Source organism: Lissotriton helveticus, chromosome 1_1 (genome assembly GCF_964261635.1).
Source record: "Lissotriton helveticus chromosome 1_1, aLisHel1.1, whole genome shotgun sequence".
Classification (NCBI taxonomy): domain Eukaryota; kingdom Metazoa; phylum Chordata; class Amphibia; order Caudata; family Salamandridae; genus Lissotriton; species Lissotriton helveticus.
This window is the reverse complement of record NC_136057.1, coordinates 843,177,099-843,189,419: the sequence shown is the minus strand read 5'-3', so window position 1 is coordinate 843,189,419 and position 12,321 is coordinate 843,177,099. Positions and strand designations below refer to the sequence as shown.

General features: G+C 44.0%; 1 protein-coding gene across 2 annotated transcripts in view; it reads left to right on the top strand.

The window, feature by feature from the left end:
• NT5DC3 (5'-nucleotidase domain containing 3) overlaps positions 1 to 12,321 on the top strand; it is a 377,890-nt gene that overhangs the window by 71,495 nt on the left and 294,074 nt on the right. For both annotated transcript variants that reach the window (XM_078674858.1, XM_078674850.1), the window contains exon 3: positions 8,905 to 8,979. In XM_078674858.1, the coding sequence (XP_078530984.1) occupies positions 8,905 to 8,979 (75 nt within the window). The remainder of the gene's footprint in view (positions 1 to 8,904; positions 8,980 to 12,321) is intronic.

Below are 12,321 nucleotides of genomic sequence, written 5' to 3'. Positions count from 1 at the left end.
AGCGCCACCCATTCATGCTGATGTCGGTTTCTTTCGAAAGCTTGTCTGCGCCCTTCGACATCGAGCTTATCAGTGAATTAGTAAAACCAATGGGCAGACTTTTAAATTGGGATGTTTTTAGATGGAAGGAAGACCATTTCACAGGATGGGAAGATGAGAGGGCAGTGAGGAATCTGAAGTTAGAGTATCTACCAGAACGAGCATTACTGTAGCTAAGAAGTACTTATTCTGATGCATCCTTCTAGCCTCAGATTCCTCACCTTGTGAATAGATACCAGAGGAGTATCTCCAATGGTGTTTGGTTTGTGGAATGACTTAGTCTAAAATGTCATGCCGGACCGAACGGACAATATACCTATCCCAACGGATCTGGCTGTAAAAGCAGTAGTGCTTTGGAAACAAGTGCTCTGGTGCCCAGGTAGCAGCCTGACAGATATTCAGGACAGGCACTCTGCATGTCAACTCAGTGTTGGCAGTCTTCGCTCTGATTAAATTAGCACTCAGGCCATCTGGTGATGCTCCTTAGTCAATGCATAGCCGGTCTGAATACGAGGACTATCCATTGTGCGATGGTCCACTTGGATAGTCCACTTCTGCACCACCTTGCCTTTCTGTGCCCTAGAGATCAAAAAAGAGCTGATGAGCCCCCCGATGTTTCTTGGTGCAACCATTGTAAAAGCTCAGTGCACTCATGGGGTCCAAATGATTAAAGCCTTTCCTTCCCTTTCGATGGAATCAACGGAGCAAAGAATGCCAGACGAGTAATGGCCTGTCCAGTTTGCAAGGGTGCCACTACTTTCATCAGGACCATACCTTGAATTCTTAACTCCAGTTTGTCTGGAAAAAAAGGTGATGTAAGGCTGCTGGGCCGTAAGGGACTGAATCTCACTCACACAGTGTGCTGATATTATGCAACCAGAAAGACCATTTTCAAAGTGAGGCGGTGCAATGGACATCTGAACATCTGGAAAGGGGTACACATCAGGAAAGTGAGAACTGAATTTAGGCCCCACTGAGGCATTTGGCAGAAATGTAGGTTGCACACCTTTTAGCAAACACACAACAATGGGTGATTTGGACAAGGATGGCTGGTCTGGCAAATGTGAAAAGGCAGAGAGCCAACAGGTAAACCTAAACAGTGCCCACAGCCAAAAGACAAAAGACAAAAACAACCAGACATCCAACATTTTGACCAGCAACCAATCCGTCGTGTAGATGTGGAAGGATACCAGGCTGCTAGGATTTGATCAGTGACTTTGAAAAGGAGATCAAGGTGGGGATTTCAACTGCGCTGCTCAATCTCCACGCAAGGGGATGCAGGTTGCGCAGGACTGGGTGCACAACCATGCCCTAGTACTGTGATACACGATCTACCAGAAGCGGCAGCTTGATCAGGGGAGAAAGTCTAAGCCCAGAAGTTCCAGTTACCTCACTCTCCTGGCCCAATCTGGACCCACTAAGACGACATGAACCCAGTAGTTCCTGATCAAAAACCTGGACAGGAGAATTGGTGGCAGAAAGGTGTACAGGAGTCCGTGCTCCTCTCTATGCAGACTGCATTTCCAAAGAAGAGCCTTCTTGGAAACTCCATAATGCAAAAGATTTGACATTTGCATTTTCAGTGGTGGTGAAAAGATCGAACCAGGGTTCTCCCTATTGCTGGAAGACGCCCTGCACCACCACTGGGTGCAAATGCCATTTGTGATCCGTCAGACATAGTCAACGGAGTTCATTCGGCCTGAGGTTTAAAGATCTATGTTTTTGTAATAAAAGTTATACTGACCTCAGTATTGACCTGTATGTATTATGTAAATGTTCTATTTGCTGAAAACCAATAAAAACATACATACACACACACGCACATATCTATATTCACATATAGCACTAACACAACGGAAATCTTATCATTGTAACAAGCACCTCGCACTTTTGGTGGTAAATTGCTACCTTCCCAATTATACACAAATTATTTTAACTCCGATTAATCTGAATATCCAGTACTTCTGGAAGCTTTTTCATAAGTAGTTTTTCTGATGGATATTTAAATTGCATATTCATCACTCTGTGACTATCCCCAGGAGCCAGACTAAATCTAGAAACTCAAGAGCCATGCTCCTGCTTGCCGGCAGGTGGTGCCATGTGACTCCACACCAACTCCATTAGACTCCGGAAGTGACAATTGGCACCACATATAGGCACCACCCATGCCCGCCAACATCAGTTTATTTCTTTCTATGCCCTTAAATTCATCCAGTTTGCAAGGGAGTATTTCACCCCCTCAGACTACATTGTATAAACATTGTTGTGGCTGTCACAGATCACCATGAGATGTGCCTCTGGTGTTTAATTTCAGCTCAGTACTCCAAGGCTTGCGACATCTGCTCCCAGAAGAATCCTGAAAGCCATGGGAGAACATGATTGAAGCTCTACAAGGCAAAACACTGCAAGACTCCACACAGGTCCTGCTCCCGGTCAAAGTCAAGAGTGTGCACTCCCTCCCGAAGTCGTTCTTGTGTCAGATCTTCATGATCTAAGTTTTTGTGAAAATCTTGGAAGAAACACAGGAAGTTCAAGCAGGACTCTTCCCCTTCATCCCACCCTCATTCTCCATTACCGTACAGTCACTGCACCAACTTTTTGGCTAAAACTCCAACCAGATTCAGTCATATGGAGACGACAATGGAGGTGATAGGGAAGAGTTTGCCCCACTCTTTGATAAAGATAACGGGTCCATGGATCTACAGCATTCCAGTGGGCTAGGTACCTCACCAGATACTTGGTTGATTCCCTCCCCCCCCACCCCCATCGGACCATCAAGGGAGGAAAGAACATCCTTTACCACTGTCAATAGAATAGAAGGGCTGCTGAAGTCCTTGACCTCCCTCTCCCCACTATGGAGGTAAAATGTTCGTACTGAGGTCCTTCAGCCTGGCCAGGCTCCAACCGAACCTCTTCCACCCTTCAAAGAGGCCCTTGTCCTGACTCTCCGGTCAATCGTCCGGTCACAGTGCCAGCCAATCCTGAGTTTTTAACCCAGTATCCAATACCTTATGGTTTGGTGGTGCAGGAGTCTACTAGCAGAGTAAATCCTAAATCCTTTCCAACTACTCCTCCTGATAGAGTGTCTAAATATATGGAATCCTTCCCTTCAGGTCACTCAACAGAAGGTAGGTGGCTTCTACGATGTCACACTCATGCACTCTGGAAAATGGTTGGTGAGATCTTACTGGCTGTCCCAGGAGATTTATGGGCTTCCTTGGTCTAAGACATTCAGGATGGCCAAGATAGGGTCAAGTTCGTCATCCGTATGGTCCTAGGCACCACTGATTTTCTTGGAATGGCTACTATGACATGCATGGATAAGATCCATATGCTTCTGCAGGGATGTCTAGGAATCCCTAATGGACGATCCTACATATGTTTCTGTCTGGGGAAAAGGCAGACTTGGGCCTTGTGTGTTTTAAAGAGAGCAGAGTCATGGCATGCTCTTTGGACCTTTTGTCACCAGTCAGATTGCTCCCTCCGACCTCCCAAGAGTTTAACCCTTTTCAGGGATATACCAGGGATTGGTGTATGAACAGTGTCGGGCTCCACCGCCCATGCAACAGCACTGTCGAGGTCAGGGCTCCCAGCCCTTGATGGCCTGGTCATTGTCTGTTAGACTCATAGCCCAACTGACAACGACCCGGCCATCAAGGGCAGTGAATGTCCCAATACCTCACCCCTCCGGCATCAACTTGAAAACCTCTTCAGTGTGTCATTAGCGGCACACAACCATCCAATAAGAGGCAGGGTCAGCCACGTCCTTCAGGGATGGCAGAGCTTCACATCGGGCATGTGGGTTCTCCAGGTTGTGCAACAGGGCAATGCCCAGCAATTCCTTTTCAATCCACCGCATCTGCCAAACATATCATATCAGAGCAGCATTCGTGAGACCATCTGTCTGTTTTGTGGCAGGAGGTGCAGGCCGTTTTAGCCAGAGGAACTTCACATGGGAGTAAGCAGGGCCCGGAGGCCTATTTTTTTTCTCTGCATTCTAGGACTTGTATTTTCTTTTTAATGTGCATGACTACATTAACTAAAAGGGGAAGAACAGTCTTATTGGGACACGAAACTATATTTAAGCCTGCATCTTGGAAGAAAAAGAACCTATTCGGCCTTTCTACCTAATGCATTTGAGTTTCCGGAAGAAGTTGGAGGACCACACCCCAGGTTACAGATTCACAGATTTTTCACACCAAATGCTGGGGTTAAATTCAGCACCGTTTTACATTTTGGCTAATTGCCATTTTTTTCTTCCCACCGAGCATCCATTGAAAGTAAACAAGTTGTGAAAGCTCTGACTGCATGAATTACACTACGCTCTTGGAGCATGTTGATACCCAACACTTTTGCTGCGGGTCTGGTTACACACATTTTATATATAGCCGTAACCTTTAGACTGCATCGCCGCACAGTAAATAAATACCTGCCATCCACTAAAAGCAGCAAATGTAATCGGTGGAAGGAAACAATCGATACAGACAACCAAGAAATACAAGCAGATTAATTTGAGGAAATAGAAACACTCTTTTGATCCACCTTAACTGATCCCGAACCCTCCTTTTTTCCCCCAAGGCACATCGCACGTTTACGTCTGTGAATTTGAGAAAATAGTGTGCCTCAAAGAAAAACAAATCCTTTATTTTTGTGCATCTACGCTGCTACGCAGGGTAATAGCAAATTGAAAACCTGCCCATTGGGAAGTATATTTGTATTGTATAGTTGTAAGCGCATAACATAGGTAAACTATTTTTGCACTTGAATTTTCTTATTATTCATCTTTGCACCCATGTCATTTATGCCTTTTTACAGCATTACTTTACACATATTTCTGACCTTTCAGATTGCTAACACACCAGACTATATTTGCCACCAACTCGAATCTGTTTATGCATTGTGAAAACAGTCATGCAAGTCTGGCTCACGTACTCCCTAGTTCCAACCACTTGCCACTTCCCCGCATCCTTGAAAAACAGCCATACTTTGAGGTACTCAACAATTACAGTTCTGTGACAGCTAATTGAATGTCCTACTTTTTTACTTATTGCGCATTGGGGAAGGCGAGTGGATTTTGACTTCGGTGTAATGTAGGACAGTTCTGTCACTGATGCATTTGGAGTTTTATTTGGTGTCTAAAGTTGGGCACTGATGTGATGGGAAGGTCCCCTGCATGGTGTACATCAGTTTCCCCTGACCAGAGTGTTCGACTTCTAGTATCTGGTATACTGATTTTTGATTTTGGCTATTGCCTCCCACTAACATATCCTGTGTGCAGAGGCCTAGTGCTGTCCTTTCACAAGAGTGAGGTCCTGGTCCTGTCCTGTGACCTAGAGGGGTGCACCAAGCATGCCTTCATTTTAACGACGGGGCTCTTTTGTCTCAGTTGTTAGTTTAGAATGTAGAGCGGTGGTCACAGCACACAGGGTTTTGTGGATCCATAGCACTTACTTTGCGCTTGCAGCATCACCGACTCTGTGATGCTGCAAGCGCAAATTAAGTGTTTTTATTTATTTATTTCTTACTCTCTACTTTCCCGTCGTATGTCGCACTCCACTACCCCCCCACCCAGCTCCTCCACGCCCCGCCCCACAGCTTTACCTGTGTGGGCCGCCACTGGTTCTAACCCAGATCAAGGAGGTAACATTAAGAGTGTACTCAACTCCTGACTCTTAAACTATCTTAGTATGAAATACAGAGTTTGGCATAACCCTTGTGCCAGGAACAGAAATTTCGAACACTGGTCATTTTAACTTTGCTAGCGAACTACTGTGTACCTCTTTCTTATTTGTAGCTAAGGGAAGCCCTGCCTCAGGTGGATCTTATTGTCATTCCAGCAATGCTAGCAGAGAACTGTCTTGTAGACCTGTGATTTTGTTGGTTTGGCTAGGAAGCTGACTTTCGGTAGTCCATGATCTGAATAAGAAGTTGGAATACATTAAATTGTCGGTAGTTTATCTCCATCCACTGCATATTTCAACTATTACTTGATCCATGAACTCGCTTTATCTTCATACCAAATTTAAATTTCAAATTAAATTACTTGCTCCCAGTTACAGGGCGATTTTGTGGTGTTGTCCCATCAAGTCCTCTTGAGGATAGTAGCGTTAACACCGACACAAGCTCAACTCTGAGAAGACAGAAGTCCTTGTCCTCGGACCCTCCCCCTCTGCATGGGACAACACCTGATGGCCAACGGCAGCCCACCCACCCCCATGAACCACGGCCGGAACTTCGGCATTACACTCGACTCCTCCCTCTCCATGACCCGACAGATCACCGCCGTCTCCTCCACCTGCTTCAACACGCTCTGCATCCTTGGCAAGACCTTCAAATGGATCCCCCCCCCCTGAATCAAGAAAGACCGTCACCCATGCACTCATAACCAGCAGATTGAACTACGGAAATGCCCTCTACGCCGGGATCATCAAATCTCTGCTGTGCAAGCTCCAGACCATACAGAACACTGCAGCCAGACTTGTCCTCGGCATCCCGCGACACGAACACATCATCACCCAACACCTGCGAGAACTCAACTGGCTCCCTGTTGAGAAGAGAGTAACCTTCAAGATACTCACCCACGCTTACAAATGACTCCTCCACACCGAATCCCAATATCTCAATGAAAGAATGGCCTTCCACGCACCCAAGAGAAACCTCCAATCCGCCGATCTCGCCAAAACCCAGCTCATCCGCAGAGCCAGAACAGGTTGGAAGAGCCTTCTCCTACATTGCAGCAAAGACCTGGAACAAACACCCAATCAACATCAGACGCGCCCCCACTCTGCGCATCTTCAGGAAGACCCTCAAGACCTGGCTCTCTGACTGACGAGAGCTGCCCCCTCACCCCCAGCGTCTTGAGATCCTTACGGGTGAGTAGCGCGTCTACAATTCCCTCGTTGATTTACTGATTGATTGATTGAGTTGCAATAATGGGTAGTTTAATAGGGGTTTACTCATCCTTCTAGCTAACTGTCGCCACACAAGGTTGGTACAGGCTATAGTGGAGTAAGTTGTGTCCTCGCCTGGAACCCTAGCACCCAAAAAGGAGGTCATAGGTGGGGGGCCATGTATCCTTGCTTAATGGCCAGGTGGGGCATGTAGGGTGGCGGTTTAAGCCAATAGGTCGCATAGTGGACCTGCGCACATAAATAATATAGCTCCATTTCCGGCGCCTTGAAAGCCTTGCGAAAAAGGCAGAGTGAGTGTGGTCTAACACACCCTAGGTTGTGTTCCTCCCCATGCCAGTCTAATTAACTGAGTTTGGGGCGTATGGAAAAAAGAGCGTCCAGGGGAGTAGGGTACGTTGAGGAAAAGATATAGTAACTTAGGCAATATTACCATTTTAATTAATTAGGGAAATCCGACCCGCTAATGATAAGGGCAGTGATATCCAGCAAGATATCGAGGTCTTAATTGAAGTAATGGCAGTGCCATAATTTGCTTTCATCGTTTCCTCCCTGACCCTGGAGATCACCCCCCCCCCCCCCCCCCAAGTATTTTACATCTGAGTCAAGCTTTCTTGTATATTCATAGTGAGCTTCTTGTTTGCTCAGCGGCTGGGTCGTTTACATTGTTTGTATTAAGGTAGTGACCTTTTAATTGGGCATTTTGGTCGGTTTCATTACTTTGAACTACTTTAAGCTCTCAATTCTTACGTTATACGTTTTTGGTGCATTTGAGGTAATTCCTCACTTAGGGTGATGCTGAGAAATAACTAAATATGCAGTACTTTCAGTTTTTTCCTTTATGCTGAATTTCAGAATTACCACGCATTTTAAATAATTACTACTACCCCAGAAGCCGTAGAAACTCGTAGAACTTAAGAGAACCCTACATTGGCCATTAGCACTCACTAACGGCTTTACTGGGAAGTGACTGAGGGCCACGCTGATAGAAACCTTTGCATTAAAAGTGCCATGAAATGTGCTGCAAAAAGCATGTGGCCAGACACATTCGAATAATTGTGAGGGAGCGAAGGCAGACCTCAAGAAATGAATCGGTGATGTTACAAAAAGCAGGCAAATGGCCAGAGGAAACAAGCCTGCTGGTGTCAACAAGTAGGTAGGCATGCTGTTTGTGATTTGACGAGGTTCTTAGTTTCAGATAACAACCAGTATTTACTTGGGTACCACTGTATCATTCTTTTTAGGGTTTGCAGTGTATTGTTAATGAATATTAGTACATTATCATTGTTACACTTGCTATTATATAGATGACCTAAAGTAGTGAGACTCCCACAGACTTTTTGTTACAAAATGTTTTTCTTCAGTGAACAGTGCTATTCGTATGTTTCAGGTCATGTCTTATGTTGCCCGAATTCATAGACTATTGAGGAATTCCCGTTTATATCACAAAAATAAACTTTCTAACAGGACGTTTCTTGGGATTTCTGCAAACTATCCCCCCTGTAGATCCAGATTCGAGCAGCAGACGAATTTGGTCACACTTTCTCTGTAACTGTTTGACTTTGTGTGTTTCCCCCTTAATTTAATCAAATTTATATCTGATTGGTAATCCGTCACCATTTGAGATCAGAAGAATCTGAGACCTAAACAAATTCTAACGTTACTCATTTTAGTGACTTGGGCAGGCTGGGTCTCTTTGACTCTAGAGGACAGGGCGTTCAGTTGTGCTGCACGTTTACATTTTCAGACTCTCCATATATTGGAGGGACTACGATATGAATACAACATTCAGGACTGACTGGTGAGCCTTGTCCCTAGGATGGAGTATTCTTGTGGTACTTAAAGCGGTATCGGATCCTACTTGGTCTTTTAGTAATCTAAAGAAGATTGTATTTATGTAGTTAACTTGGAGAAGCTGTACTAGATTTGTAACTAAACATTTTTTCTCCTGCTCTAGTATCCAGAAGAACTAAGGAAGTATGAATATAATCCACATTTTGCCATACGCGGACTTCATTATGATGTTCACAAGGTAGGTCTCGGTGTGGTTTATATTATGTCGCTGTACTGCTAACATTTAAATAGTGCATGTTTAAAAATATTCCCTTTAATTAATAAATGTAACATTGTAAGTTATGATAAATCTGTAATAATAGTGTGGTTATTTAATCTGATCTAAAGTATCGTTTGAGGGATTTGTAGACATTCTGTTTCTATCCATTCATCTGGTTCAAGCAGGAACTAATTTCCTTCTTGTTTTGTGATAGTATGAGTGGTGGTTGTAAAACATTTGTTTATTTTGGATGGGCGACTACCCACCTCAAGGTATAATCCAATCTTTGTCAGTGTGAACCGTCAAAGTCACTAAATTAACATGAGCTCAACCCCTTTGTAGCTATGGCCCAGGACAGGCAGGATTAATTTAGGACAATGTGTAAAGATTTATGCAGTACGAAAACGGTAATAAAATCAAAATGTAAAACAATAAAAATTCCAAACCAAATTAGAGAATATGGTAAAATGTAATGAACAAAATGGCACCACAATTACAAAAATACAACAACGGTAACCAGAGATATGACTTTTCAAAATTTTAAGTAGAAGTAGCGCTAAAAAGCACAAAGTGCAAATGATAGTCCATGGTTGTGGTAGACCAGGGACCTAGGCACTATTTGAGGATAACTGCAATGCATGGGTCAAATGCACCGACCTGGTTCGCCTTGAGTCATGATATTACCTTCTGACTTAGGGCCAGATGTATCAAAGAGTTTTACCTATTTTGTGTCTACTCGAAAAAGCTTTAGTACATATGGGCAACTGTCCTTTGAGTTTCAATCCAGGAGTACACTTCTAAAGGCCCCACAACATCAGGGGCGGTACTTAGAGATTCCCAATACATCAGGCAGAGGCTAAGAGCATGCCATGGGCACCTGGGTACGTACTGAAAAAGGTCTCTTATAGCTTGTTGTATCCCTGTACCTTGAATAGGAGGGCAGCCAACTGAGTGTTGCATCCACTTCTTTGACCTGGGTTCAAGAGGAAACCGGTTCAGACTTTCAGGGCTTATCTCAGGTCACAGACAGTAGATCCAGTCCTCTTTTTTTTGGAATGTATTTATTTACATTTTCTTAAGTACATTCCAAAACCACATCAGACATTCAAAGCATCTAATTTCTGTTTTCTGTACAAGCAGAGCGGAATCCGTCAATAATGTCACATAATGTATCAATGACATCACATAGTTCCCGTCAACGAGATCTCCCTTCCCCCCTCCCCCCTTGTGTCCTCCCCCCCCCCCTCCTACTGCGAGTCCGTGAATACAAGATCCAGTCCTCTTTTGATCTTCTCCAGGACCAGGAGTATTCGCTAGTGAGTGCCTGGAGCTGCCACTATCTAGTGGGTGGGAATGACTCCTGGGCATGCAGTAGCCACTGGGGTAAAAGGTCCTGGGGCCAACCCTGCTGACTTTGGCCATTTTCAAGATGGCAAAATTCTTTGCCCACCCTAACCTTGGGCTGTGTGTGCGGAGTGTACTATTGTATTCCTAGTATCCTCCCACATCTAACACTAAATTTGAGTTTGAGGAAACTACTGTAGCCACAATAAACCCAGAGACCGAAGTCTGGTAGGACAAAAACAGAGACTGTCCGTCACCAGGCAGTAGATCCACAAGAATTGTCTTGTTCTTTCTCTTTTCCAGGGTGCCCCAAGGGTTGTATGTAAACCAAGAGACAGAAGCTTGGTTGGACAAAAGCTATGTCCTTTAGTAACGAGACAGTGAATCCATTAAAATTGGCTTGGCAACCTGTCCTCACTACTTTCAAGAGTGCCCCAAATCCTATATGTGAATCCAGCTGTCTTGTTGAGCAGGATTTTTTAGTGTCAAAAAGGATGCCCAAAGCCCCTACCCTGCAATTTCTGTGGCGTTCAAAAGAGTCATCTCTGCCTATTCAGGACAGCCTATTGTATGTTCCTGGGAGACATTTCACATATATTTACACTCATTCACACTAATTACTGGCTGCAAGAAGCTAGAGAGCCAAATCAATTAGCCTCAATGAACTGGGAAAAAGTAACCTTAATGTTCCTTTTCCTTAATATTAATTAGAGATCCGACTTCACCATTGAATTCTTTTGTTAAATAGTTGTTGGAGTATTTTCTATTTGGTCCGATGCCCCAAATACAATATTCCTATTGTAATCCGTACTCTGGTTTTCTCCGTATGACAGCTATGCTTGGCAAACTGGAAATAGCTTTTCAGTGCTAGTCACTGTAAGGACATTTTAACATTGCATTTCTGCATGTCTTTTTAAATTCTATGCACACTGCCATATGGGCTGTAAAGCATTTATAGCGGTGACCTATTAATATGTATACAGGAGATTTTGATCAGTCATAAGGGTTTCTTTTTACAGTTAAAATTGCTGTTTTTACACTGCTACGCTCAAGATACAATGGTAGTCCTGAAGCCGTGTTTGCACTGCTACTGTAGTAGATGGCACAATATGTGCTGCATTCCCCTAGTGCCATTTAACTTCCTGGCCCTAGGTACACTTTGTACCATGTACTAGGGACTTGTAATATGCTGATTCAACCCTGTTAAAAAAATGGAGCATAGACTCTTTACTACTGGATAGCAGTTTCTACTGGGTGCACAGTTTCTAAAGCTAGCAAAAATATTAGGTCGAGCAAAAGGCGAAAAAATCCAGGGGGACCGTGCAGAAAAGCCTAATTTCCTACAGTGGTACACTGTTTGTTTTGAATGATTCCATTTATTAACAGTGCTTGCCTATCACAGTGCCATACAGATGTAAATAACCTGCAAGGAGTAGTACATAATATTAGTGTAATTACTTTTTGCATTGAGAGTAGTATCCAAACACTGGCAAAGTCAATATGTTTCATGACATGACACACTAGCAATCTTGGAAAAGGGAGAGAGAGCAAGGAAACATGCACTCCCATTGAGCGCTCAAAAATAAATAACAAATAATCCTCTCAGGGATACCAAGCAGAATTCTCTGACACCGAAGTGCTTTTGGGTGGGGCACACACAAGAATAGGGAGAAAAGCTGTTAAATCAAGAGAAGTCAACTGAGACAGGCAAGAACTTCATCCAACCATGAGCAAGGTGCTGACCCAAAGCCCAGGCTGTTATGTATTGGAAATAGTATATCTGCGTAAACAGCTAAGGCTGTCTATCTCAGAAAATTAAAAATACCTAATTCTCCTATAAGCCTCCCATATACAAAATTCATGACCAATATGTTCAAATTCAGGTTTCTATTTCCTGATGCCTCCTGTGGGTGCAGAATGACTAGCTGGTGCCTGGGGCTAGGGCCAAATGTCAAACAAGGCGGCAACCATGCCATT